This window comes from Ammodytes marinus (genome assembly GCF_949987685.1).
Source record: "Ammodytes marinus genome assembly, chromosome: 10".
NCBI classification, from domain to species: domain Eukaryota; kingdom Metazoa; phylum Chordata; class Actinopteri; order Uranoscopiformes; family Ammodytidae; genus Ammodytes; species Ammodytes marinus.
The window spans coordinates 10027765-10054530 of record NC_137214.1 but is presented as its reverse complement, the minus strand read 5'-3'; the positions used below and the strand labels follow the sequence as shown (position 1 = coordinate 10054530).

Sequence of the window (26766 nt, the reverse complement as noted above, 5' to 3'; positions counted from 1 at the left end):
GGGAGGGGGGAGGAGGAGGAAGGCGCTCTGCACACGGATAACCCACTATACTGTAAATACAGATCTACTTAACTTTGGGGACCTGTGCTTTAAAGTTCCAGGTTAAATACTATTATCTTTCACAGGGATTGAAAATAAGTAAATAATCGAAAATCAAAATAGTGAAATGGAGGCAGAAGCTGGACTGTTCAGATGACAGTTTAATAACTAGTAAAAGAGCATGTACAAATCGTCAAGTCAGGCGTTTAAAGATTTCAGGACAGGTTGAAGCAAGGAGAGGGCAGCTGCCAAATATAAAATTGAAACAATAATGAAATACAATATGTACAAACACACTCATCATCTACATCCACTTTGTTTTCTCACTGTGCTAACCTTTTTTTATTTTTTACATTTTTTTTCTAAATTGTATTGTACTGTTTTCCAACATGCACCACAAAACCTCAGTATGTGATGCAAACCGGCAAAATCTCATTTCTCGACATAATTGCTGAAACCGGTATCTGAAAACGCACAGGAATGGGATGAGACAAAAAAAAAAATAGAAATGAGAGTTTTCAAGTTCAGAGCATCACAGGGGCCCCCCTACATCATCCAGAGATATCACACCAACAGTGTGACACCTGTTTCAGAGTGGTCAGTATTTGTCCCGGGGCTGGGCAGCATTTTTTTTTAAAAAATACTGCAGGATTTTTATATTGAGCCTTCTTTCTTTGGGGAGGGAAGCTTGGATTTCAGCCGATGTAAATGCGATGGAAATCGTTGGCTCCGAAGGCGGCGTTGCACTTGGGGCACTTCCTCTGGCGTGTGTCGTAGCGTGTTTTGACGCACTCGAAGCAGAAGACGTGGAAGCACTTGGTGAGTACGGCGTCCTTCACCCGAGAGTTGCAGCACGGACATGTTAAACGGGCCTGGGGGGGAAAGAGAGAGAGAATGATAAGATGAGATGGAGGGGGGGTAGGGAATGGTTTGAACATATAACCAAGAAGCCATTTCTGTCCCACGCTGAATGGTTTTACTAATGAGAGGAGGCAATATATATATCTTCAAGCTGGACTGTCCTTCACCAGCAACCCGCCACATGATATGAAGGCTGAGTATAACCCTGATGTGGCCGTGACTGATTATCAAGACCATGAAAAGTCCAGAGAGGACAGCTGACGCACAGAGCTCGCAGGGTGGGCAGCGTGTGAGATGAGAGCATTTGGACCCCCTCATTATTTTTGTTAACCTGCACAGAAATGTATGACCAAATTAAAAAAAATATCTGAGCATGATCCATTTAGGTTTCTGTTTGAGCTTAAACTCATTTAATGTGTGGTGTGGAGTCTTTGCGCAGTTGGTCAGGATTTTGAATGTTCTTCTGTGTTGCTGTCAAAAGAGCGTGATCACACTGACAGCTGGTCTCATTTTAGCGGGAAATCAAAGTGATGAAAGATTTCTCTGGTTCAACAAAACGGCCCATTTACATAACAAACAGCCTTCAGTCCCGGCGGCATCCTGGTGTGTGTGTGTGTGTGTGTGTGTGTGTGTGTGTGTGTGTGTGTGTGTGTGTGTGTGTGTGTTTGCTTTTAATGGTACGAAGGCAGACCTGGACATGCCTGATGTGATGTCACACCTCAGGTGTTCATATCAAGGACTGTGAGGTTGAGTCCAGACTTTGGTTTGCCGTCAGATTTGTGTTTTACGTTAACCATTTCAAGCACGTATTTTCGAGCAGTTTTCGACACTTTGGGAAAGACGGTCATTTGTTTTCTTGCAGATTGATTCCGTTCTTGTGTCTATACGTTATATATAAAGTTGCAGCCAGAAACTGATTAGCTTAGCTTAGCACAAATACTGGGAATAGGGGGAAACAGCTAGCCCGGCTCTGTGCAAAGTGATTTCTTGGTTAGGACCTGTAACTTCCAGCTAACCATCTGCTGGCTGTAGCTTCATATTTAGCATACAGACATGACAGTGTTGTCAATTTTCGAATTACAACTCGGAGCAAGAAAGAAAATAAGCATATGTCATAAAAATATGAAGTGAGGTGCTCTTATGAATGAGATACCCATGCAAAAAAAAAAATGCATCGATGTATAGTAAATTGTAATGAACCCAGAATCTGAAAAGGATAGTAGATCTGTGAAATAGAATTCACCAAAAGAGTCAACCCTCCAGAGTTTAACTGAGCCGACTGAAACGTCATGTGCCATAGACCCCGAGCACTGAAGCAGGATGAGTGTAAACAGAAAGTCTCCAACATTTTGTACCACAAAAACCGACCTTATAGTCATTGATTTCTTCATTTAGGATGTCGTCTCCGTTGCTGATTTTCTCGGCTGGTTTCTTGGCCTTCTCGATCTTTCTTCTGAGTTTGGAGATGTCCTCCTGAAACACAGTTAACAGCTGTAAGGGAATGTCTTCAAAAACTCTTAACTCTTCAAAATGGCGTCAGTGGATGCAGTTGTTTGTATGGACAGTGTCTTGCCTTTCTTAGCTCATGCGCGTTTTGAAACTTGAGTGTATTAACTTCTAGTATGTGTTTATAAGTGTGCGTAGTTACCTGTGCTCGTCGGGCGTTGAAGGACTCTTTCTCCCTGGAGATGCTGTTCTCCACCACTTCCTCTCTGACCAGTTTGAGCCTCTGCTGCACCTGCTCCAGCTGAGTACGCACCTCCTCCGACAGCAAGGCAGAGTCCTGAGCCTGGAGGAAGACAGCAACAAGTTTGAATGCTTCATCAATGGGAGTACAAACCTCTATGTATACAGTGTGTGATTGTGTTACTTAGGAAGTGCATATCTATATGTTAAGACTGAAGTTCTTGACCCGTAGCTCAGCTATTTTGAGGTTAATTTGACTTCTTATGACCGAACGCTGCGTTACCTTGCGTTTGTTCATGTCCAAAGCTTGTGTCCGGAGGGCCAGCTCTCTCTCTGCAGTGCTGATGGTGCCCTGCAGGAGGCGCTCCTTTTCCTCCAGCTTCCTCACCACCTGGAGCTGGGCATCCACCTATCAAACGGGCACAATTCCAAACAATTATGATAAGGAAATAATGCTGAGAAAAAGGAGAGGCATCCAAGCTAGGAGACAAAGTGTATTTGTTTTGGGAGATGACGACAAACAGGAAATTGTGCAAACAAATAGAAGCAAACACACACAAAAGTAATAGTGTAGAGCAGATTGGACAGTGTGTACTGAAAAGACTTCTTCTTCTGAGCCATTTTACTAAAAAACTGGAATAGCTGCCTTTTTGTTATTGAATATATCTCAGAGGAGGATTCAAAGAAAGTACTGTAGATAGTTCTCACTTTGATTTAAATGTGTTTGCTTCACAAAATCAGCAATTACAAATGGTCCTATCCTCAGAATTTCCACTTCTGGCAGTGCTGGGGCGGCTCACCTGAGTTTTTAAGGTGAGCAGTTGGTCTGCCAGCTCCTCCTTCTCCTCCTTGAGCAGCTTGTGGATCTGGTTGGACTTGATGCGCTCGCTCATCAGCTTGAAGTTGGCATCGTCTTTCTCTCGGAGCTGTTGCATAAGACGGATGTTCTGTTCCTGCATGTCCTCGAAGGCCTGGCCCGTCACGTCCATCTCGCTCAGCAGCGCGTCCTCCTCCTGCACAGAGAGAGTGGGGAGTGTCAATGAGCCAAAGCGCTTGTGTGTTTGTGTGTGAATAAAACAAATTATTTAAAGAGTAGCCCACACACCTGTTTTGCTATAGAGAGCTTCTTGTTGAGGATATCGATCTGCTCCTCCACAGAGCGGATCTTCCTCAGAGCCTCTTCGTCGGCCATTTTCTTGCCCTCCCTCCTCTCCCTCTCCTCCAGCTCCCTAAGCCTCTGCCGCAGCTCCTCGCCCTGGAACCAACAGTTAGTTAATATGGGACAGTAACACCTTTTGATAATTATCACTGTAGCACAAAATCTATAAATAACGTTTTTAACTTGTATCAAATGGACCCAGGACTTGATACTCTTTTACATTTAAACACAAACTTCCATAGGAAACACATATTTAAAAGGGGACATATTCTGCTTTTCCGTCTTTTCTGATATCTTGTTACAATTTCGGATAGTTTTGTTAAAGGATTCCAGAGTGTCAAATACTTATGTACGCGCATTAGGAGGTGAGCCCTGCAGGCTGTTTTGGTTGGCTCTGCAGCGATCTGAACGTGCTGTTTCAGCAGGGTTTCTTTTTAACCACATCTCACATTGTCATCACAGTGTGCTGTACCTCTCTATATGGTCATGCCGCTGCACGCACAGCGCTGTGCAATTGTTCACGGCACGGACTGTTTTCTCAACATGGGCCAATGGATTAGCAGCTGAACTGCTACGACCATGTTCACTTGTGTAAGTCAATGCCTGTGTGTAGGTGACTCTGCTGTCTAGTGTGTATGATGTTGATCACCTCTGACTTGGACTTCTTCTCTGCAGCCATGAGTTGGACTTTGTCCCTCTGCTCCTTTGGTGCTGAGCGGTACATGTCCAGCAGCAGCTTCATCTCCCTCTGGGACTCCTGGGCTTTCCTGCAAAACAAGAGACTTTAACAAAACTATCAACTCAAGTCCTAAACATCACCATGCAGGGAAGAAAACAGTTATGGCTTTGTTCATTGTTTCTGTAAAGAGGAGGCAGTCAGGCCTATTCACCCATTTCTCAGTGATAACATGTTTTGTTGAACTGCCTTATACTGAGACAAGAGTTTCCTATATATCATGTGATGGTGATTCAGAAACATAAGACTGGTAAAGTTCTTTCACATGAGTTGTGGCTCAGACAGACAAATGTCATTTTATTAAGAGCCTGAAACTGACTTACGGAATCAGAAGCATCAACAAAAACAAAACAACAAATGTTTTCAGAAAAAGGCGTTGGAATGAAGCATATTCTTCTGCCACTGTGGAGGATGTATGATTTCTTTAAAAACATCAGGGCAAAGCAGACTGCATGGACTAAGTCAGCACCAATCCTAACAGTCTATCTAAGAACTGGCTACCCTAAGATAAGCAGACAACAGAATAATGAATGACCCACACCTAGTTCTACATGCTGGGTATTAGCAACTGCCTTCTGGGAGGAGCTTTAGAGTCCCTCGACTTGAAATGAATTTGTCTCTTTGTTGATAAAACTAGCAGTAGGTAAGAAAAGGAGGATATCAGGTTGGACCTGCAAGGATCTCTATTTGTTTCAACAATTATTTATTTATTTACTTATGTTATTTATTAAGGGAGTGGTGTTATGAATGTATGTTTTCTTTGTTTACTCTATAGGTGCTTTAGGGATCTTGCTGTGTTGTTTGTTGTGATCTGAATTGTTGTGGTTTTTTTCCCTTAATGGCTGCTGCACAATGTCCAAAATGTCCACTCTATGTAACAGTTCAGTTCATCTTATCTTATATTATGTTACAATCAAATCCCCCGGAATACACTGAAAATTGAGGTCAAGGGGCAAAAAATATCGGTCAGAAAATGTACTCGCTGAGGGAGCACATGGACAACGGTTTCATTAACTTCATCTATTTGGTAGTTTATTTTGATTTATGACCTGTTAATATTGTTTAAAGAAGTGGGGTGGGATTGAACAAGTTTTTACTTCTTCCCACCCCTTTTCAAATATGTTGTGGCATTTTTATAGAGTGCTTGGCGGCCTTATCAGTGCATTTTTAATATTGTATTGTTGTTGCATATTTGAAATAAATCATTCATTCATTCATTCATTTAATTAGCACCACCATAACACCACCTTAAATAAAACCCAACTTCCTTTCATGCCGCTTACTTGAGTTCGGCTCTGACTATCTTGAGCTGCTCCATCTCTTTCCTCTTGGACCCTCCCACCACAGCCAGACGCTCCCCGGGGGTCTCCTCCGGTTGGCTGCTGCCTGGCTTCTCCTTCTCCTCCTTTATCACACTGCTGCTGCCTCCGCTGCGAGTCGGCCTCTCTCTCTCCTTCTCCTTCTCTCGGTCTTTCTCCTCCTTCTTTACAACGTCCTTGTCTTTCTTTTCCTCCTTGTCTTTCTTCTCATCTTTTTCCTCCTCTTTTGGTGTTGCTTCTAGCTCTGTTCCAGGCTCCGCTTTCACAGAGGCTCCTGAGGGAAGAAAAAGTGAGCTTGAACAGGACAGTCCTAAATATATCTCAATACTTATTATAAGAACAATGTGAAATGAGGAAAAACAAATCTACTTCAGTTGTTAATATTCTAATTGAAATTTAACTAATCAAGTCAAATCAAATCAGTTTTATTTTTATAGCCCAATATCACAAATAGACATTTGCCTCAGTGGGCTTCACATTCCATACAGTATGACACCCTCTTCCCTTAGACCCTTAGCTCGGCTGAGAAATGACTAATGACTAATAGCAAGTCAACTGGGTGTCAGTTACCAGTGCTGCTGGGTGTGGAGGAGCCGTTGTCATGCTCCGTCTTGATCCCAGGTTCCCCAGAGACGGTTGGGGTGGAAGGAGAGGTGGTCTCATCCTTCACGTCCATCTCCGTGCTGGACTGGGACTGGAGGATGGCGTTGCCCTTTGAGGAGCGCACCTGAAGAGACAACAGATGAATGGGGGGGGTCAGTGGCATGTGCTGTTATGTTCCGCTTTGTGTCACTAGAGCTATTTCGTTCATGTTGCTGGCGAGTAGTCAATAGATGAGTTATATTCGCCACCATTTCTAATCTACTGTACCTGGTGGAGCTCAGTTTGCGTCTCTCTCAGCCTGATCTTGAATTTGACCACTTCTCCCTTCATCTGCTGGTTGTGGGTCTGCAGCGTGCTGATCAGGTGACGCATCTCTCTGTTGATAGGCCCTGAGAGTGAGAGATAGAGATAGGGATTGGAGAGGAAGGGTGGGAGAAAAGAGAGAACAGATAAGTCATTTGGAATTAGTTTGGTTTGGTTTGATGTGAACCTTTCACACTTTCACACCCAATAGTTCCCTCCTCGTCCACGTCTTTGGTTCAAGCTAGATGTGAGAGTGATACATTGGTTCGTTTTTCCGAAGGTTTCGGTTCTCTTTCACACCTATCGTTAAATCTGGTCTGATTCAGTTGGTTAAGTGAACCAAAATGTAGCGGCATAAGCCACTTGAGAATGTTACTTCACTGGGCATGTGCGGTGTGAAAGCGCTCTAATGCTGGGCTTACACTACACGACTTTTCACGCGATTTGACAGTCGCGGACAATCTTCCAATGTCGGACTGAAATCACAGAAGTCGTGCTGGAGTTGTGGCGCGCGCGCGTAATCTCAGTCGTTTGGTGTAAGGTGGTCATCCGACCTGATTTCAGCCAGTCTTCTTCCCGTCTTGACGTTCCGACATTATCAAACAGGTTTGATATTATCGTTAGTCTTAAGGGGTTGGCTCAAGCAAAATGACGTAAACACTGTCACACTCTCGCATGCACCAAGCACGACGCAGGAGGAGCCGCATTAGTCGCGACCTGTGTCCGCCTGTGCAGGCACTTATTTCGGACACTTTTTCCTTGAAGCCTCGGCGGGAGAACCAGGCTGACAGCCGCGCAACCGTAACACTTTACCATCAAATACAGGGTTAGGAGTTAAAGTTATTGGGGGACGAGATCAGCAAATAAAGATGGTCAAATAACTAAAGGAAGTCCCCCGCTCGGAATATTGAATTAACCTTTTTCTAATTAAATAATCACTATCGCGTTTGCGGAAATAATATTAATCTCAAAAGGAATCTAGTTGTAGTCTTGCAATATGAGACCCTGTGTCTTTTCAAAATCTCACTCTGTGCCTGAAAACTAATGACTAGTTGTCTTCAGGTGTGAGTTGATTGTCTTCAGATGTAAGAGGGTTTCAGTCTTCAGTCTTTTCAAAGTCTTTTAAAAGTCGTGTAGTGTAAGCCCAGCATTAGTTGTATTGCCCTATCGGTACAATCCATGCACCAAACCCCGTTGGTTACCTGCTTGCTCGTTGGCAGCAAGAGTCTGCTCAAATTCGATCCGCAGCATCTCGTACTCCTTCCTGACCTGAGCCAGTGTGTCCTCCAGCTGAAACACCTCTGTGCGAACCTTCCTCTGCAGAGTCACCTCATCATTCTACACACACAGAGGAGGGAGGGGAAGTAAGGGGCAAGAGGTCGCATATACAGACTCTGACACACACGCACACACACACACACACACACCTCCATGTGCTCTAGCTGTCGAAGCCTGGCCGTCCTGGTAGTGTTGAGACGGCCGCGTGTCTCGTCAAGCTGAGCCTTGACGATCAGCGACTCGTTGTAGAGCACAGAGAACTGAGACTGCAGACAGCGATACTCTGAAGTTTCCTTCACCACGCCTTCTGCTCGATTCAGCAGCTCCGTCTGATCAGCAGGAACCAAAGAGAACCAGAGACAAGGGAAAAAAAGGATGTAGGGTATTTTATCACTGCAGCAAATTAAAGTTACAGGAGTATAGTATTCACTGATCTTACATTAGTGTTGGATGGTAACACAGTAATAGCGTATCCCCGGGTATAATAAAATAGCGTTGGTATTACTTTAATTACTGTCATGAAGAAATCGGCTGTGTAATGTGAGCATGTATATAATAAAAGGCCTTAAGAGTGTGTGTCTATGTCCAGCACCAGCACAAAGGCCTGTGTTTGATGCTATACAAGTGATGACCAAACTCCTGTAAATTATGTCAGCCTAATTTGACAAATAAAGAACCGGTCAAAAAAGGACAAAGCTATTTATACTTGCTTATCCATGCTTTGCTTCATCATGTCACATGACAGCCTCTTCTTAGAAGGATAAATAGAAAAAAAATATTGGCCAACAACACGTCCAAAAATAAAATGCAACTGATGCTTCATTGTGTATAGCATCTTAAATATACTGTAATAAACTAGCTTAAAATACTAAACATTAATCACATGCAGTGATTTTGTTATTAGGAAGGCAGGTTGTATTGAGTTACATTGTGATGTGTTCCAAGTGCTGTTCTGTTAAACTGAGTATGTGTTCAGATAACTTCATTGTGATTAGTTCAATGTAATCTTTTAAAGATACTAGTGTTAGTTGATATACTAAAACAAATACTAGAAGATAGGAACAAGATATAGGTATTACCCAACGGAAATGTCGTATAATGGGGTACATTTGAGGAAGGTATGAAAAATCGGATACTGCCCAACCCTATCTAACATGATAAGTGAGGAATGTGTGTGCCACCATCATTCATAGAATACTATCATGCATAAATGGGTCTTTTCCAAATGAAAGTCAAAAGGGATGGTTTGTGAGCAGCAGGAGATCACCTTCATGTTGTTGTTCTCCTGGTGCACAGTCTGTAGGTCCTGCTGAAGCTTCTGCAGCTCAATGGAGCGGTTGTCGGCCAGCTCCCTGCTCTCATCCATCTCGCTGTTCATTTCTTCAAACTTGAAAGGAGTGAGGAAGAAAAGAAAAAAAAGGGCATGAAGAGCAAGGTATGACAAAACAAAACAAAATGAAGTCAAGCCACGCCCTTGTCCTAATAACCAAAAGTGTAGAGTGCAAACTGTACAATGCCTACCTTTCTCTTGTTAATCGTGATGGTCCCACAAACGCTGCTGGCCTCTCCACACACCTTATAGCCTTTGCTGTTCACCTGTCACACATCACAGAGAGTGTTACAATAGAGTTTATATGAACCTCACAACATTTGCACACATGCTATTCGGACAAACTTGGAGACACACACACACACACAGGGACAATGCGTCCTCACCCTCTCCAGTATCTCTGTGATGTGTGCGTTCAGTCACACACACACACACTGCATCCTCACCCTCTCCAGTATCTCGGTGAGGTGTGCGTTCAGTCACACACACACACACACACACACACACACACACACACACACACACACACACACACACACACACACACACACACACACACACACACACACACACACACACACACACACACACACACACACACACACACACACACACACGGACACACGGACAATGCGTCCTCACCCTCTCCAGTATCTCGGTGAGGTGTGCGTTCAGTCTGTTTTCTCGGCGGCGGATCTTCTCCATGTCCCACTGCAGCTCCTCGATCAGAAGCTGCAGCTCACTGATGCGCTGGTCTGCTTTGTTGGCTGCACGGCCCAGAGGACGGTTCTGGACCAGACAAGAAGGAAAAGTATTATTACCACACACTAGAACTAGCTGTTTCAATGGTTAAAAACTTTTTTTCTTCATGTGCACGACAATTAAGCCGTCAATGAAACTCTTGAGTCTCAGGCTCCCTCCAACAGGGCGGCATTAAACATTTTTTTATAAAGAAGACTAAACAAGTGGAAAAGACATTTTTGTAACTGCTATGGTATATTGCCAACCCAGAGTTCACCATTCAAGACGGCTGATCAGCACATGAACAGCAGTGAACACTTTGATAATAGAACATTTGAGCTCTTTTTTATTGCGTCACAATTAAAATCACCTGTACACATCGTTCTGCTCATCTTCTGATAAGATATGTTACTAGGACATTAGTATGCACAAAATACATCATAGAGCTTTGTTATCAACTGGTTTTTGCCAACAATGGCTAACCCGATGTGATTTCTAAAGGCAAATATTTATGCTTTGTTTCTTGTCATTTCCCACTTGTGCTACTGGAACGCAGTCAACTCAGAAGTGACTTCACTCCCAGTTCCGGCCTCTGAATGTAAAAGGAACGCAGCATGAATCAGGAGAGAACATAACTTACCTCGCTGGTCATTTGACTGTGCTTCTGCTTGAGGTCATCAGTGCCCTGCTGCAGCCGCTCGTTTTCACTGGTCAGGAGGGTGTTCAGTTTGGACGCTACCTGCCACAGATTGCCTTCTAGGAGGAAAAGCGACAAGGTGCCCATTAGTATGGATGTGAGCACATATTCCTTACCAAATCGATTTCATCCCAAGCTCCAACTCATCATTGTCTTATTCCATATAACCGTACCTCCTTTGGCTCCCGAGTCCAGCTCTGCCTTCAGTTGGTCCACGGTGGCCCTCAGACGCTCGTAGATCTCCACCACGTGATTGGCCTGCTTCATGCTGGACTCCACCCTCTCCTGAAGCTCCGCCTCCATCTCCTCACTGCTGCTGCTAGCCAGCGTGGCCAGGAAGGAGTTGGCCGCCTCTCCCGGGTGACCTGAGTGACAACAGAAGGAAAGAGCGGAAGTTGGATTTGACCAGTGGTTTTTTTGATCTACTTGTTCAACCTGCTACTTTTTATACTGAAAGCATTGCTCCCTTTTATACTTAAAGAGTCTCCCCTGAAAGAGAATTCATGTGCACTGTACAGGACTATAGAAAGGATGCAACACATGCAGTATTAACATGCACTTGAAACGTTGATAGTGAATCATGATCAAATCGAATCGTGAGGTCAGTGAAGATTCACACCTCTAATGTTAAACACATAAATGTATCCCTGGTCAGCTCAGTCTTTACCTCTGTCCTTAGCCCTCTCCTGGTTGGAGTCTCCATCAGGTTCTGGAGTGCCCGGCTTCATGTTCCGTCCCTCGCCTGACACAGATTTCTCAGGTTCACTTCTTGCTCTGTCGTAACGCCTGACGGTCAGCTGAACGTTTTCATCAAACTGAAAGAGAGAGAAAGGAGTCATATTTTCCAATCTTAAGAAATTTTTAATGTTCCACATAGTATGTTTTTTTTCTTGTCTGGACTTGTTTACCTGGTTCCAATATCTGTTGAGGATCAGCAGACTGGCATCATCCGTGGCCTGCCGGGTCTCCAGTCTCTCAATCCGCTCTCGCAACTCATCCTCGATCACCTGCAGACCAACAAGTCAAGAGATGTTATAGATATAGTTAGAGATTTTATACGTGCAGCCTTCCCATGCTGGTCGGAGTTATTAGATGCTGGTGAATGAAGTTTACCTGTCTTTGATCGATGGATTCTCCCAACTTTCGGTTCTTGGCCTGGAGAGCTTTGATGTCTTGTTCTTCCTAAAAAACAAACAAACAAAACATTTGTATAAAACACGACTTAATAAAGATTAATACAATTGTACTGTCCATGTCTTGTTTTTTAAAAAACCTTTGGAAGATTGATTTAAGACATTTCTAACACTATGAGGCCTGATCTTTTGATGAATGAATTCAATGCATTTTAAGATTCTATAAGGATTTGTAGGAGCCCTGAATGGATTCAAACACGACCACAAGAAGGAAAGTCAAGTCAAACAGACGTCACACTTCTTGGGTGAAGTTTATGAATCGATGTATTAGCTGTAGAATGTGAAATCAAAGGGGGGGACTCACTGAGCTGGACACCCCTCCCAGTTTGATGACTGTCTCCACCGCGGTGGCGGCGGCGCTCACACCGGGACCGCCGTCCTCTCCCTCCCTCTCCCTGCGCTTCTCTGGGGGGGCACCGGAGAACGAGGACCCGCTGGGGTCAGCAGGACGCTTCAGTCCAGACATCCTGGATCTGCTGGATTAAAGAAAAGGCTACATTGTTACAAATATGTCGTTATAGACGTTAAGTGGTCCAAAACAAATGCCTTCATGATTATTTTAACCATTATTGGTCTAGCTAAGTGATGTTAAGTCGAGACAAATACACAAATAAATGATTTTTCCCAGTTTAAACCCCGAGCAAGCTAATTCAATCAGTCAGTGTAACGTTAGGCTAACGTTAGCCGTGTGCTAACGCCAGCTTTAAATGCTGTCGACGCTGAGGGGAATTCGATTCAGACCCGACAGAGCAGTGCATTTACTTTCTTATATTGTCAATATCATTCACACCTGACCGACTTCTTACCGCAGTTAAAGTTAAGAGTTTTATAATGAACTGAATGTGTCTGTCGCTGTTGTTGTTGCGGCTTCTCGCCTCTCGGAAACGGAAGTGCTGTCGAGCTCAATCGTCTATCGGACGAGCTTCAGCTGACACTGCGCCGCCTACCGCCATGGAGGGGAACTCTTTGTCTAACATTTATTCACGCAAAAAACAAACAACTGGCTGTTGGGCTCATGTTGTTATCTGGTTCCTGTCGAAATGAATGCACACAGCCTTCATTATGGTAGGCCTATAGGCATATTAATCCTTCAGTGTGTGTAATTAAATGTTGCATATTCTACCAGTCTGTTGTGGAAAGTACAATTTATTTTATAGCCATCTTGCAGCACTAGCATCAGTCAGCAACATGGAGAAACTGAACAACGTAATACAAATCTATCTACCTACCTACCTACCTACCTACCTACCTACCTACCTACCTACCTACCTACCTACCTACCTACCTACCTACCTACCTATCTATCTATCTATCTATCTATCTATCTATCTATCTATCTATCTATCTATCTATCTATCTATCTATCTATCTATCTATCTATCTATCTATCTACAGTGGCTTGAAAAAGTATTCATACCCCTTGAACTTTTCCACATTTTGTCACGTAACAACCACACACATACATTTATTTTATTGGGATTTCATGTGATAGACCAACACAAAGTGCCGCATAATTGTGAAGTGGAATGAAAATGAAATATGATTTAGATTTTTTTTTTATAAATAAAAAACTGAAAAGTGTGGCGTGCAAAAGTATCCAGCCCCCCTGAGTAAAAATGTTGTGGAACCACCTATCGCTGCAATTACAGCTCCAAGTCTATTTGGGTATGTCTCTACCAGCTTTGTACATCTACAGACTGACATTTTTGCCTGTTCATCTTTGCAAAATAGCTTCAGATTCAGCGTCAGATTGGATGCAGAGTGTCTGTGAACAATTTTTAAGTCTTTCCAGATATTCTCAATTGGATTTAGGTCTGGACTTTGACTGGGCCATTCTAACACATGACTATGCTTTGATCTAAACCATTCTATTGTAGATATGGCTGTATGTTTAGGGTAGTTGTCCTCATTGAAGGTGAACCTCCACCCAGTCTCAAGTCTTTTGTAGACTCTAACATGTTTTTCTGCCCTGTATTTGGCTCAATCCATCTTCCCATCAACTCTGACCAGCTTCCCTGTCCTTACTGAAGAAAATGACCCCCACAGCATGATGCTGCCACCACCATGTTTCATGGTAGGGATGGTGTGTTCAGGGTGATGTGCAGTGTGAGTTTTCTGCCACACATTGCATTTGAAGATGGATGGAGCCAAATACAGGGCATAAAACCTGTTAGAGTCTGCAACTGACTTGAGAGTGGGGTGAAAGTTCACCTTACAGCAGGACAACTACCCTAAACATACAGCCATATCTACAATGGAATGGTTTAGATCAGTGGTATTCACTATTTTTTTCAGGAGAGCCGCACTGACAGGACAAAGTCAGCAGGAGAGCCATTTTTGCCGCAAAGTATCAAAAACTATAAATCCAGTCATACATAAGCATGCCTGCTTATTAATATGTCATTCTTGAACCAGTGTTTCCCACAGAATTTTGTGAAACTGAGGGAACCCAGTCCTTAGGGGGGTCCGGGGGCATGCTCCCCCGGAAGAAAATTTGGTACCTTTTAACCCAGAATGCATCAATCTGGTGCACTTTTGGAGGAAAATTAAAAGTTGTGTGACTGTGTACTATTATCTGGAATAATTTGGAGACACTGGGTCACATAACATCAAAGCTATTGAATAATACATTATTATCCTACTTTTTATTCAAATATTTGTTAAAAAAAAATTATGAATGACATATTATCAATCAAAATGGGTGTGTTCATATAATACTCCCCTGGAATAAATTTTTTTTACCTTTCAAAAGGTAAATGCATCAATCAGGTGCACTATGAGAGGAAAATTAAGAGGCTAATTCAACTGTGTCCTATGTGAGCTGTTTAGCAGACTATTATTTTTCTGGAATAATTCAGAGACATTGGGAACCCTGCCTGATCAAAGTGAACATACAATATGCAGTTTAGCCAAAACACTTCATTTTCCTCGTTTGTGGAGCTTTTCATCTGTCCACCTGGTGCCCAACTGGTTCTGAATAGACATCTAGTAACCAGCATGAAATGTTGAAATCGCATCCAAGCTAGCATTGTTGCGGTACCGTGCGTAGACATCTAGTAACCAGCATGAAATGTTGAAATCGCATCCAAGCTAGCATTGTTGCGGTACCGTGCGTGTGGTTGCCAGGTTGTTAAGTGTTCTCCAATTTAAATGTCCAATTTAGCGATATGAAACGAGATCTATTTTTTTGTAAATGATTTAATATATTCCATGTTCGTGAGCATGCCTGTGATAGACGGTATGCATAACATATTTTTATTGACCGTGAGTTAGTTTTTTCCCCCACAGCCCAATCTATCCAAGAGCACATTCTCCCTTGTAATGCATGAAAACCGCAAATCTGGCAACCCCGCTGTCAGTCAGCGTACGGCTGAGCAAGTTTAAATATATTATTTTCTAGTCTGTATTTCCACCTTGTAATGCCGTTGTTGACTTATTCTTTTATTACTTATTTGTATGAGAGCAGCCACGTTAGTTTAACAGGTTTGATGTTATAGATCTGCTTGTTTTTAATGGTTTTATGAAATATCTGTAACTGCATGATCATATCACAGTATTTTTTTATTGCCATGCGAGCCGCACATAGAAGCTGCGGCTCGCGAGCCGCGCTATGAGTAACGCTGGTTTAGATCAAAGCATAGTCATCATGTGTTAGAATGGCCCAGTCAAAGTCCAGACCTAAATACAATTGAGAATATCTAAGACTTGAAAATTGCTGTTCACAGACACTTTCCATCCAATCTGATGCTGAATCTGAAGCTCGAGCTATTTTGCAAAGATGAACAGGCAAAAATATTAGTCTGTAGATGTACAAAGCTGGTAGAGACAAACCCCAATAGACTTGGAGCTGTAATTGCAGCGAGAGGTGGTTCTACAACGTATTGGCTCAGGGGGGCTGAATACTTTTGCACGCCACATTTTTCAGTTTTTTATTTGTAAAAACAATTTAAAACCATGTTTCATTTTCATTCCACTTCACAATTATGCGGCACTTTGTGTTGTTCTATCACATGAAATCCTAATAAAATAAATGTACGTGTGTGGTTGTTACGTGACAAAATGTGGAAAAGTTCAAGGGGTACGAATACTTTTTCAAGCCACTGTATCTGTCTATATCTATCTGATTCGGTTGCAAAAAATAATTCTGAGGGGATTTTGACATGATAAGGTCATTAGATTGCACAATAATGCAGTTACACAGTTGATATTCTCAAACAGATTACCAAAAATCTACGTATACTAACCTATGATACTAACACACCGTGAATCTGGGGCTTTGGGGGCTTCTGAAGGCCTGGAGGGCCTGGGTGCAGTTTCTCAATTTGCCCTTTTGTTAACTATGCCCTACCCTACCCTATGCTTGAAGAGCAGTTTAATAACATACATTACACTTTTTATGTTGACAATCATTGTGTTCTAACCCAAGGAAGTGAAAAGCCTGCAGCAAAATGAAAACAGGAATGCCCTGATCTTTGAAATATAGCTTCACAGTAGAGATAATGTACTTTGTGTGTGTAGAACACAGATCATGGGAGTTGCATTGCAGTGCTTGATATTGTTGAAATTCTTGGAGCAACCAAATCTACGGTGCTCCTTTTTTATATTTAGTCATATTTGTTTGGGTGATAAAAATGTCCGGAATACATGCATTTTGCCCTCCCATGCCTCTCTTTTAGTCAGTGAATCTTTAAATTAAGAAAGGGGACTCAGGGACAAAGACTGAACTCTTATCAGGACTATATCAAAGAGAACTTTGCACAGAGTGCAGAGGCCGGGTTGTGTAAAAGCCGTCCTGTCTTTCAATTTGAGAGTTACAGAATCTGCTGATGACGTCACTCATGGACTGATGAGATCATTACAAACACCCCCACAAGGTTTTTTGGGCCATTTTCAGCAATCAATATGGTTGCTGTTTATGCATGACGTGCTTGACAAGCAAGGTGACACACTTAGGAAGCATGGAAAGGCAGATTTTGCTGCAACTAAAGGGATGTTCTTGGTCAATATGAACTAAGGTTAAACTTGCTCCTACACTACACCAATGAGAGAATAACTCGATTCAATGATATAGCCTATATAAGTGAATACATAATGGCATTAATAATTACATAAAATAAAAGTCGTAAGTTGTTTGGGAAGATGAGATTTCTGCCTGCTGGAACAGGGCTGAACTTGTGCATTAGTTTGAAGAATTACAATCAATTTCACCATGCTTATTAGTTCCACCCACCATCTTGTAAGTAGGCTATTACATTCACCACAAAATGGGGAAAACAAATAGAGCACATAGATCCTATCATATCCTGTTGTAATCCAAACTTTCACCAAGAATGACGAAACAAAGAAACCTGAATTGCCACATTGCAGCAGCCTCTCACATTTAATTTCATAGAGTGAATCAACAGAGCTGTGAGTATAATAGGGAGGCGTGGTGTGATGAGATACACGGTGTTCCCTTCTTGTTTACAACTCATCCGCACTGGTTCTGATCAGAGCCTAAAGTCCAAAAAAAAAAAAAAAAAAAAAAAAAAAGCACATCCAGAGACTAACACCGCCCCTGTCAGTCGGGACCGGGCCAATTGCGTTACCCGGGGGAGACACACGCCCCGCCACATCACGAGCACCTCCCCCACGGGCTCCATAAATACTGCACTGTGCACAACAGCGTTCGGCCTTCTCAATCATTCCAGTTACTGTGTTTAGAGGCATTGAGTCTGCTGCCACATCTCTTGCTGCCGCTGTTTGACAAACAAAAACTCAAGTAAGACCCTGTTTGAAGCGTTTTAACTTTTGCAAGTTCTTTCTATTGCTGGTGCGCTATGTGTTTTCCACTTTGTCACGGTTTTCCTGCAACGTGGGTGCATGCAACAATGGAAGCAATGCTGCGGTTATGGATTTAAAAAGATGCACATTTTGTCTAAACTTTGTGGAACTTGGTAAACAAGTTGTCATAACAGGTTTTACATACATTTACGTAGTACAAACAAATTAGCCTAGAAATATGTATTAAGGCCTATACTTTAGTTCAGGGGTTGTATTCTATATTAAATGTCGACGTGTTGTCTGCCTAAAGTTGCCTGTAGGCTCCTTTTTGGGTGTTTGCAAATGCATGCAATGAAACGCAACTCCGTCGTGTCCAATATGTTTTTGTAAGTGCTTGTGATTTGAATTATTAGCTTTCACATTTTTGGTGTTTATTTAAGTGAAGAGTCTTCTGCAAAAAGTGCTATGTAGACATCAGCTTGGGTGAACTAAGAACTCATGTTGTAAATCTAGAGGCATATTTATTCAATGGCCAAAGTTCAACCACACAAGCCAAATATTTACAGAGGTGGTGCAAGAGAGGCAGGGCCTTCAGAAGCAGGCATTCATTGATTTTCGACAGGAGAGAGACAATCAAAACAAGATAACACCTTCCTCATACTTCCTACCATCTTGAATGGTTCCTGTTCACCTGTGAAATAACGCGTTTCTCTCTTCTTCTTTTTTTTCTTTCTAGGATGACTCACCAGTTTCCATCCCTGTCTCCGGAGCAGAAGAAGGAGCTCTCTGACATTGCTCAGAGGATGGTGGCTACAGGAAAGGGAATCCTGGCTGCTGACGAATCAACAGGTAAGTTCTCTCGCTCTTTAGTCGTCTCCAGTATGGCCAGTATGCAGTGACTTTGGGCGAGTGTGCAACTGAAACCATGTCCCTCCCTCCTTCTTTCCAGGAACCATGGGAAAACGCCTTCAGAATATCAAGGTGGAGAACACCGAGGAGAACCGCCGCTGCTTCCGTCAGATCCTGTTCGGGTCCGATCCCTCTATCTCCAACAGCGTGGGTGGGGTGATCTTCTTCCACGAGACCCTCTACCAGAAGGGAGACTGTGGCAAGCTCTTCCCCCAGGTCGTCAAGGACAAGGGCATGGTGGTCGGGATCAAGGTCAGGAGCGGAGATTGAGTCTAGTTGAATTGCGTACATCTCCCCCCCCCCCCCCCCCCCCATGTATGTTGATCCTAGTAAAGTAATGGATGCTTTTCTTCCTGCAGGTTGACAAAGGCACAGCTGCTCTGAATGGAACAGACGGAGAGACCACCACACAAGGTGAGAATGGGTTTTTATTTCTATGGGCACCTTCGAATGTGTGCAATTCAATGCTTCATGTTTAAAATTGCAGCAACATGTTGCAGAACTAGCATTAGCAGCAACGCGTACCAACTTTCTGTGTTTTTTTTTTCTCCCTTTAGGTCTGGATGGCCTCTCAGAGCGTTGTGCCCAGTACAAGAAGGATGGTTGTGACTTTGCCAAGTGGCGGTGCGTGCTCAAGATTTCAGACAGCTGCCCATCAGCTGTTGCCATTGCGGAGAACGCCAACGTCCTCGCCAGATATGCCAGTATCTGCCAACAGGTGTGTGTGTGGACATATTTTAAGATATGACATTACTTCATATTAGCTTGCCACTTACTCAACATTGTTGTCCTCCCATCAGAATGGCCTGGTGCCCATTGTGGAGCCAGAGATCATGCCTGACGGAGACCACGACCTGCTGCGCTGCCAGTACGTCACAGAAAAGGTTGGTAGCAACACATACATATTTCCACATTTAGATTTTCTTTTTAAAGTCACATGTTATGCTAATTTTCAGGTTCAAAATTGCAATTTGGGTTTCTACTAGATGGTGTAGTTTCCAAAAAATGTATCAGTGCCATTGCTGAATATCCTCTTTTCAACCTGTGTCTGAAACGCTCCACTTTAGCGCCTGTCTCATTGAGCCCTGCCTTTTTAAGAGAGATGATTGTTTTTTTCCTCATACTTTAGAATTCTCTAGTCACAAGTGCATCTTGCATAGTAGACCTTTTTAAAGCCTGTCTGCATGAACACATCTTTCTTTTCATCTGTAGGTTCTGGCTGCCACGTACAAAGCTCTGTCTGATCACCACGTGTACCTGGAGGGCACTCTGCTCAAGCCCAACATGGTGCTTGCTGGACACTCCTGCACTAAGAAGTACACCCCTCAGGAGGTTGGCATGGCCACAGTGACCGCTCTGAGACGCACTGTCCCCAGTGCTGTGCCTGGTGAGTGTCATGAGGCCAGACTTTTTCTAGTTCAAGTAAAGCCGGACAAAGAAAACCTAACCCTGCATTCCAAATCGCATACTCCTTATTTTCACTATTCTACATACAACAGCTGACCATAAAACGTATGTTGTTTGCACGCAGTAGGCACACAATCGGGGACATACTTTTACTTGTTGCCCCTTGTTTGTATATCTGTCACATTGCTGGTTGTTTACACTCCGATGCTCAGTCAATGTGACTTTACTTCTTCTGTGCAGTGGATTGTGGGTCAGGATCGCAAAAAAAGTATGCTGATTTCTATACTAAAAGTTACGACCGGATGTAGTTGGTCATCTGGGTATTTGTCTGCATGCTGCATTTGACCTCACGTTTTGGGACATCCTAAAACTTTTTCTACAATTCTGAATAGCAGGGAAGTATGGGTATTAGAACGCAGCCTTAGTTCTCTGTGCAAGTAGTTGGTTCGATTTTATTTGACATTCAAATCACAATTGCATTTGACAAACCCGATGTATTTTAAGTGTTTTAGCATACATTCTAGTTCTCAACACCTGGCCAAGGAAAGATTTTGAAAGGAAATTAATGAAAGATTGGAACGAAAAGTAATACAACTGGGAGAATTAATAAGAGGAAATGACTGAAATAATAAAATGTGCAATAGTACAATGACTAATTTGTAGCAATATATTCAGAATCAAACATGAACTATAGAGCACGCTGCTTTGTGTCTTCTCAGGCATCTGCTTCCTGTCCGGAGGCCAGAGTGAGGAGGAAGCCTCCCTCAACCTGAATGCCATCAACCAGGTTCCCCTCCACCGCCCCTGGAAGCTGACCTTCTCTTACGGCCGTGCACTCCAGGCCTCGGCTCTCGCGGCCTGGCAGGGCAAAGATGAAAACAAGGCGGCTTCACGTGACGTTTTCTGCAACAGGGCCAAGGTAGGTCACCGGAATTGGAACGGGGCGCCGATAATTAATGCACACTTATCAATTTTTCCAGTCGTGGACTGTGCAACTATCTTATTGAATGACTCTCTATCTTGCGATACCCTGGTAAATGATTGATTCTAAAAATAAGCTTTTTGTCTGTTTGTTCCTTGCACTAATGCGGTCCAGGTAACTCGGCTGATCATTAACACTCAGATTTGACTTTGCCCTCACTCTCCCCTCTTTTCCGTTGGCTCTCCTCAGATCAACGGCCTGGCTTCCAAAGGAGAGTACAAGCCCACCGGCTCCACTGACCAAGCCTCCATGACATCTCTGTACACTGCCAGCTATGTCTATTAAATAACTGTGAACATTAATGTTAAAAATGCACCTGGACCAAATATGACTACAAGCATAGCCTCTCCTGGATCTCCCTCTCTTCCCTGTACTGCAAACACCAGGGGGAGACATCCATTACAATGTTGAACTACTGTTTGTCTCTGCAATGAAGTGACTAGAAATAAATTAAGTGACCAAAGTATTTGTTTGTGTTGTGGCAGTTTTTGTGGGTTCAAATTTTCTTTTCTTAGATGAGTCTTTAATAAGCCTGGCTGTGCAGGTGTTTTTCTTAACCAAGGTGCATGGAGGGTGAACATCAGTGCACTTGTGCATACTACTAGATGTAGTTTAGTCTGGCTGTGCGAGACTAGTGCACTACAGCAGTGGAAGGAATGGACTTGGACTGATAAACACTCAATGTAACTATTGTACCTGTGACATACAATAGCTGTGGTTGTCTGTATCTAAGCAGGCAATCCTATTCTGTCCATACATGCAGTGATCCTGGACACGCATCCCAACTCCGTCATGCAAGGCTGTGCAGCTCATCCAAACTTTTGCTAAGGCTTGCTGCCCAAGTCAAAATGTATTTGAATTTTGAATCAAAGTAAAGCAAACTCCTGTTTGACCTTTTGAAACGGACAGGAAATCTCTGGGTGGAACTAGCAAGATGACAACGTGCCTTCTCAACAGTCATGGGGAAATACTGAATGTGTTTTAAGGACATGACGAGTAATCAAAAATTAACCCGCTTCAAAACCAGAATCTGACTGTTTCCATGTCTATTTAAAACAAGAATGTGGGAAAGTTGACGAATGCTTGATATGTTCTGATGCTTATGTTTTGTAACAATTTTTTTCATCTATATGTAGAAAATGAATTATTAACATCAATATTTTATATACAGACAGTCCAACCGAATTGGTCTTCTAATGAGTTGTTCGAAGTGGTCTGGCAGGTATACAGATTTTACAACATACTGTCTTCTATTTATAACTAGCAATGATAATAAATCTAGTGCACTTTGCCTGTGGAGATTTGACTTGTGCAGACTATAGACTATAGTCTGCACAAGTATATATATACTTGTGCAGACAAGTATATATATATATATTTATTATCAATCTGGGCAGCATTTTATTATTTTATTGTATTTTCAAAAACAAAGATAACATACATTACATTTATTGCATGAGATAAAGCAAACAAGCTCAAGCTTAAATCCGTGTGGTCCCTTCCCGCAGGGACCACTTTTGCAAGGTGACCTAAAGCATTTTTTTTCACACATTCAGAGGGAAAATATGGCACAAGGTTTCCAAGAAGGCGCTTCATATCAAAGTCATAAAGATAAACACACTGAACTATACAGGCGTACATCAAGAGGGTACCGTAGGCTTTGAAAAACAATCTCTTCTTGATTTCTAATCATCTGTAAAGAAATTAAAAGCAAAACGTATCAAAATATACCGTAATCTTCGTTCTGTTAAACACTTAAAACGTTGCAATCCCAGATGAATACTTAGCGCAAATGTAGCCGCTAATTCATCAAGAGTCACAGAAGTTCACATTGATCATAAAAAATCTGCAGATTTAAACAACAGTATAAACTGTACTGCACATACTGTAATAACTAAGGTAGCGTAGAGACAATAATCAGAAATGTTGACGACTTAGGGGTCAAAGGCTTACAGTTAGTGAATTAAACAGAAAGAAAATACACCTTGATTCATTGTAATGTGAATAATAAAGCATGGCCTTCTGTATATTACAAATAAGCCTTGTTAGAGATTAGTGGTTATAACGTTCCCTTAATAAGTGTAAAATAAACGTGGTTTCGGTAATGCATTTCTTACCGCCTATACAAGTAGTGCAGAGTAAAGCTAGGTAACTATAGAAGCTGTGATTGGGCTACTGCCTCTACATGGTGTAACATTCACATACTGTAAAGAATGAAGGGGCGCTCCGGTGGCGTAGTAGATAGGGCGCGTACCATATTGGCTCCGGCCTTCGTTGCAGTGGTCGCGGATTTGAATCCGACCCGTGGACCTTTACTGCATGTCATCCCCCCCTCTCTCTCTGTCTCCCCATTTCAACTCTGTACTATCTAATAAAAAGCTTGAAAATGCCAAAAAATTATCTTTAAAAAAAATTGAAACATAAAATAAAAAAAATAATGAAGACAGTCGCTGTGCAGGCGTACTGCAGGAAAACCAGTGTTGGTTATTGTAGAGAAATACTTGGAAAGGTTGATCTTAGGTGGACGTTGTGTCACTCACAGCAGGTGCCCGGATGTGCCGGACAGTGAACTGTTGAATAGGACAACAAGAAGGCAATTAAATGACTGTCACTTAGCAACTGAATCATACTATAAGTTGTGTCTGTGGTTAGACAGTGTATGTGTTGTTTTAAGATCCCATTTAGGTTGGACAAAATATTTTATTTCAATATATTAGACATTTAATTATAATGATTTTTATAACTGCATTTAAGTTTCATTCTGTTTTTGTGGCACACTTTGTGTTGTCTGTCCTATGTTCAAGTTCAAGTGTCTTTATTTATCATATGCACCAAGAAAATACAAGCTAGTCATTGGCAATGACATTCTTAAATCTCCAGCAATGTAAAATGCAAAAAGAAAAAACTATATATACTGTGTGTATATATATATATATATATATATATATATATATTATATATATAGTTGTTTGAAGTGACTCATTTGTATTGTCACTTATCGTGGTTTATATTTTGCATTCGTATTTTGGCCTTTTCTGGTCAAATTGAAAACATTACAATAAATGTGCATTATGGATTTGGATGAAAAAGTTTTTGTTTTGTTTTTACCTGAGAACGTGTGGATTTCAGAGCTAGGCGTGCGACTACACACAGAAAGATGAGCAGCCCCGACACGCACAGCGAGATTGTGAGCAATAAAGCTTCAACAACAAAGAGCTGCTCCTAAAGCAAGGGAAAGGTGACATGGAAAGTTGTTCATACATTGTGAAAATGGGCCCAAAAATATATAGTGTATATAACTTTTCCCCCCAAATATATATAAAATATATATACTGGTATAACTCACCGCATTGGAATTGGTCTTGGTCCCATACCTTTCCCAACTGTATCTCCTCACGCGCATGAAGCTGTACCAGCTAAGGCAGTATATCCTGTAGCCTACAGAGATGATCACTCCCAGGAGGGCCACCACATACATGGCCAAACACACAGTCACCTGGGGAAAATAAGTCCAACTAGATTCAGATGAGTTATTGAGAAAGACAGGGACTGATGGTGACTCAATCAATTCAAAAAAACATTCAAACTTGGACATAAAACATACCATCTTCTTGGTCGGATGTACTTCAGTGTAGATAGACAGGCTTCCACAGACAATAAACTTTATAAAATAAAACAAAAAACAAAACAAAATCACATATTTTTCCTTTGTTATACATCCAAACTATATTTTGACACTTGTTCACATGGAGAAGTAAACAGAACTTCTCTGTGCTGGAGTGAAAGGTTGAAAGAATTCCTGACATTTTAGTCAGCTATGTGATAAAGATTATAATGGACCACATTACAATCCAGTCTCCCTGGTGGCCTGCTGGATTTTTAGTATAACAATTTACAATTTAAAAATTGAATTAGTCATAGATGAATAGTTTGATATGCTGATTTCTTTGTGTGGTTGAGAGTTGTTGATTTGATGAGAGAACCAATGCATAAATATGAAACCACAGTCAGACATGAGGGTGGTATGGTTGTTCTCAACTCACTTTTGGAACAGAAAGCAAATGCGCACATTTTACACAAGTCCTGCAAGTGTTTTTCAGGGGCTATAGCAACTCTTGATGCCGTGCATTGTAGCTTTGAAGACAAAACGTATGATGTCCTCTTTAAATTGAGAAATACGGAATGTTAGTTAACATTTCAACAATCAAGTACAATATTTCCTCTGCTATTCAGCCAAATGTTATGTACCAGAAGGCCCTGCCAGAACGGGATGTAGATTCGACCGGAATAGAAATCCTCTTCAGCGAGCATATTGAAGCCCATCAGGAATTCTCCACAGCCGAAGATCAGAATGGCAATCTGGGAAGTGGAAGAGCATGGGATGGATTGAAGCAGCCAGCTACGGTACAATAACAGTTTGTAGACGCTCTTTGTGCAGACCACTATCTCTATGCACATTTATTTCATTACATGAGACCCTGGATTCTTTGTTTTTATGGATGTGTTACCCCAATGGACTTGGGCTCTTTCTCGACGAAGCGATGCAGAGGCTTGCTGGTGTTCAGGAGCATGTTGCCCCCTTCCACCTGATTGCCCTTATCCCGTCCTACTGGTGTCCTCTCCCTGGTTGTTGACTCGGTGTCCTCCATGGCCAGTTAACTTCTGTTAAGCTGCGTGAGGAAAGAACAAGAAGGAATTGAACCAGACGAATCAAACCCCATTGACAGCACACATTGTTATTGAGAAAGCTACTACTACTACTACTACTAGTAAAAAGCAGATTTGAAGAGGCAAAATAGTTATGGTGCAGCAGGATTAGCTCAGATTCCCTCATAATATCAGTATCAAAGCATGCCAGGGATATATAAACATGAAGCGAACCCACCTTTGTGTTAAGCTTTGCATGCAGAGAAGCAGTAGTGAGATTGATAACGGGAAGGGAATGTTTTGGGTGGATGGAGGAAGTTGGGAAATTTGATTTTTTTTTACATTGGGGGGAGGAGCTGTTTACAAGTTACAGGCTGAGCAGAGGCTGTTCCTCAATGTTGTGTGGGTAGAAAAGATTACAATTCAAAATATTTGGTTCCTAAATGTACAAAACAGCAAACTTGTGATGTCTGGTTGTTCACTGCAGCTGTTGACCTGTCAATAAATCTTAACTTGTTCTGGCTTTTGAATAATCGGTGGTATTGGTAGGCTACATCATCAACTTTTATTATTAGACTCAAGGTCCATTTAAAAAACATACAATACAAGAAATAGACAACACACACATACAGGTGGCTACACGTTAAATTAGTTTCTACCAAGTTTAACAATCCCTCGGTGACTGAGTAGCAATAGTCACCACAAAACTGATAGCAAAAACATTTATAGTGTGAGCAGGTAGGTAATTAGGTAGGCTAATAATAATAACCAGTGCAGCCAAACAAGTAGAATTATGGGTTGTGCAATCGTGCAAAGGGAAGAAAAAAAACTGCTATGCTGCCTCAGCAATACGAAACTTCGCCAAGAAACAAGGCTGAGTTATTCCGTTGTGGTAACCTAGCAAAAAGTGATCAATTCAATCTCCAGAAAAATAACCGGCAACTGTTTTGATAATTGATCATTAAAGTCAACAAAAAGCAGCAGAGGCTAGTTCCAGGCGGAACCCTAGAAAAGGGCTCTTGGGTTGCAGCCCTTTTGTCGAGAAGGGTCTAGATGCAGCCGCTGCCGCCTACCAGTGCAGCTCGGCCAACATGCCAAAAACGCCCATATCTG

At 42.2% G+C, this 26766-nt stretch overlaps 3 protein-coding genes across 5 annotated transcripts; 1 reads left to right on the top strand and 2 right to left on the bottom strand.

Moving 5' to 3' along the window:
* Positions 1–192: 192 nt before the first annotated feature.
* On the bottom strand, positions 193–12827 carry rnf20 (ring finger protein 20, E3 ubiquitin protein ligase). Of its 3 annotated transcripts, none has more exons than XM_080036143.1 (22): positions 12752–12827; positions 12250–12418; positions 11866–11934; positions 11661–11759; positions 11420–11567; positions 10926–11117; positions 10696–10811; positions 9957–10103; positions 9506–9580; positions 9252–9371; positions 8134–8313; positions 7909–8044; positions 6671–6792; positions 6371–6527; positions 5765–6074; positions 4395–4512; positions 3692–3841; positions 3387–3599; positions 2870–2995; positions 2549–2689; positions 2269–2373; positions 193–911 (listed from the first exon to the last, which is right to left on the bottom strand). In XM_080036143.1, exons 2-22 carry the CDS (start codon positions 12409–12411, stop codon positions 735–737), a joined length of 3063 nt encoding a protein of 1020 aa, XP_079892269.1. In that variant the 5' UTR covers positions 12412–12418; positions 12752–12827; the 3' UTR covers positions 193–734. The 3 variants fall into 3 exon arrangements, with proteins under 3 accessions (XP_079892269.1, XP_079892268.1, XP_079892270.1); XM_080036142.1 differs by having other exon boundaries at positions 12250–12421; positions 12752–12826; XM_080036144.1 differs by having other exon boundaries at positions 10696–10808; positions 12250–12421; positions 12752–12826.
* Positions 12828–17590: 4763 nt separating this feature from the next.
* aldob (aldolase b, fructose-bisphosphate) lies at positions 17591–21464 on the top strand. Its single transcript, XM_080035073.1, has 9 exons — positions 17591–17706; positions 18445–18557; positions 18658–18869; positions 18977–19031; positions 19175–19335; positions 19418–19501; positions 19830–20004; positions 20744–20943; positions 21196–21464. The coding sequence occupies exons 2-9, from the start codon at positions 18446–18448 to the stop codon at positions 21289–21291; spliced, it is 1095 nt and encodes a 364-aa protein (XP_079891199.1). The 5' UTR covers positions 17591–17706; position 18445; the 3' UTR covers positions 21292–21464.
* Positions 21465–22401: 937 nt separating this feature from the next.
* Positions 22402–26261, bottom strand: LOC307256693 (uncharacterized protein). Its single transcript, XM_080035752.1, has 7 exons — positions 25892–26261; positions 25515–25676; positions 25255–25365; positions 24611–24667; positions 24353–24502; positions 24115–24228; positions 22402–23576 (listed from the first exon to the last, which is right to left on the bottom strand). The coding sequence occupies exons 2-7, from the start codon at positions 25653–25655 to the stop codon at positions 23523–23525; spliced, it is 627 nt and encodes a 208-aa protein (XP_079891878.1). The 5' UTR covers positions 25656–25676; positions 25892–26261; the 3' UTR covers positions 22402–23522.
* Between the last annotated feature and the right edge of the window lie 505 nt (positions 26262–26766).

Coding starts and splice junctions, on each gene's coding strand:
- aldob (XM_080035073.1), top strand. CDS start 18,446: ATGACTCACCAGTTTCCATCCCTGTCTCCGGAGCAGAAGAAGGAGCTC. Junction 18,558..18,657: donor GGCTGCTGACGAATCAACAG/GTAAGTTCTCTC, acceptor CCTTCTTTCCAG/GAACCATGGGAAAACGCCTT. Junction 19,336..19,417: donor ATGCCAGTATCTGCCAACAG/GTGTGTGTGTGG, acceptor TCCTCCCATCAG/AATGGCCTGGTGCCCATTGT.
- rnf20 (XM_080036143.1), bottom strand. CDS start 12,411: ATGTCTGGACTGAAGCGTCCTGCTGACCCCAGCGGGTCCTCGTTCTCC. Junction 10,812..10,925: donor GGACTCGGGAGCCAAAGGAG/GTACGGTTATAT, acceptor TTTTCCTCCTAG/AAGGCAATCTGTGGCAGGTA. Junction 2,690..2,869: donor TGGACATGAACAAACGCAAG/GTAACGCAGCGT, acceptor GTCTTCCTCCAG/GCTCAGGACTCTGCCTTGCT.
- LOC307256693 (XM_080035752.1), bottom strand. CDS start 25,655: ATGGAGGACACCGAGTCAACAACCAGGGAGAGGACACCAGTAGGACGG. Junction 24,668..25,254: donor CGTTCTGGCAGGGCCTTCTG/GTACATAACATT, acceptor TATTTTATAAAG/TTTATTGTCTGTGGAAGCCT. Junction 23,577..24,114: donor TGAAATCCACACGTTCTCAG/GTAAAAACAAAA, acceptor CCTATTCAACAG/TTCACTGTCCGGCACATCCG.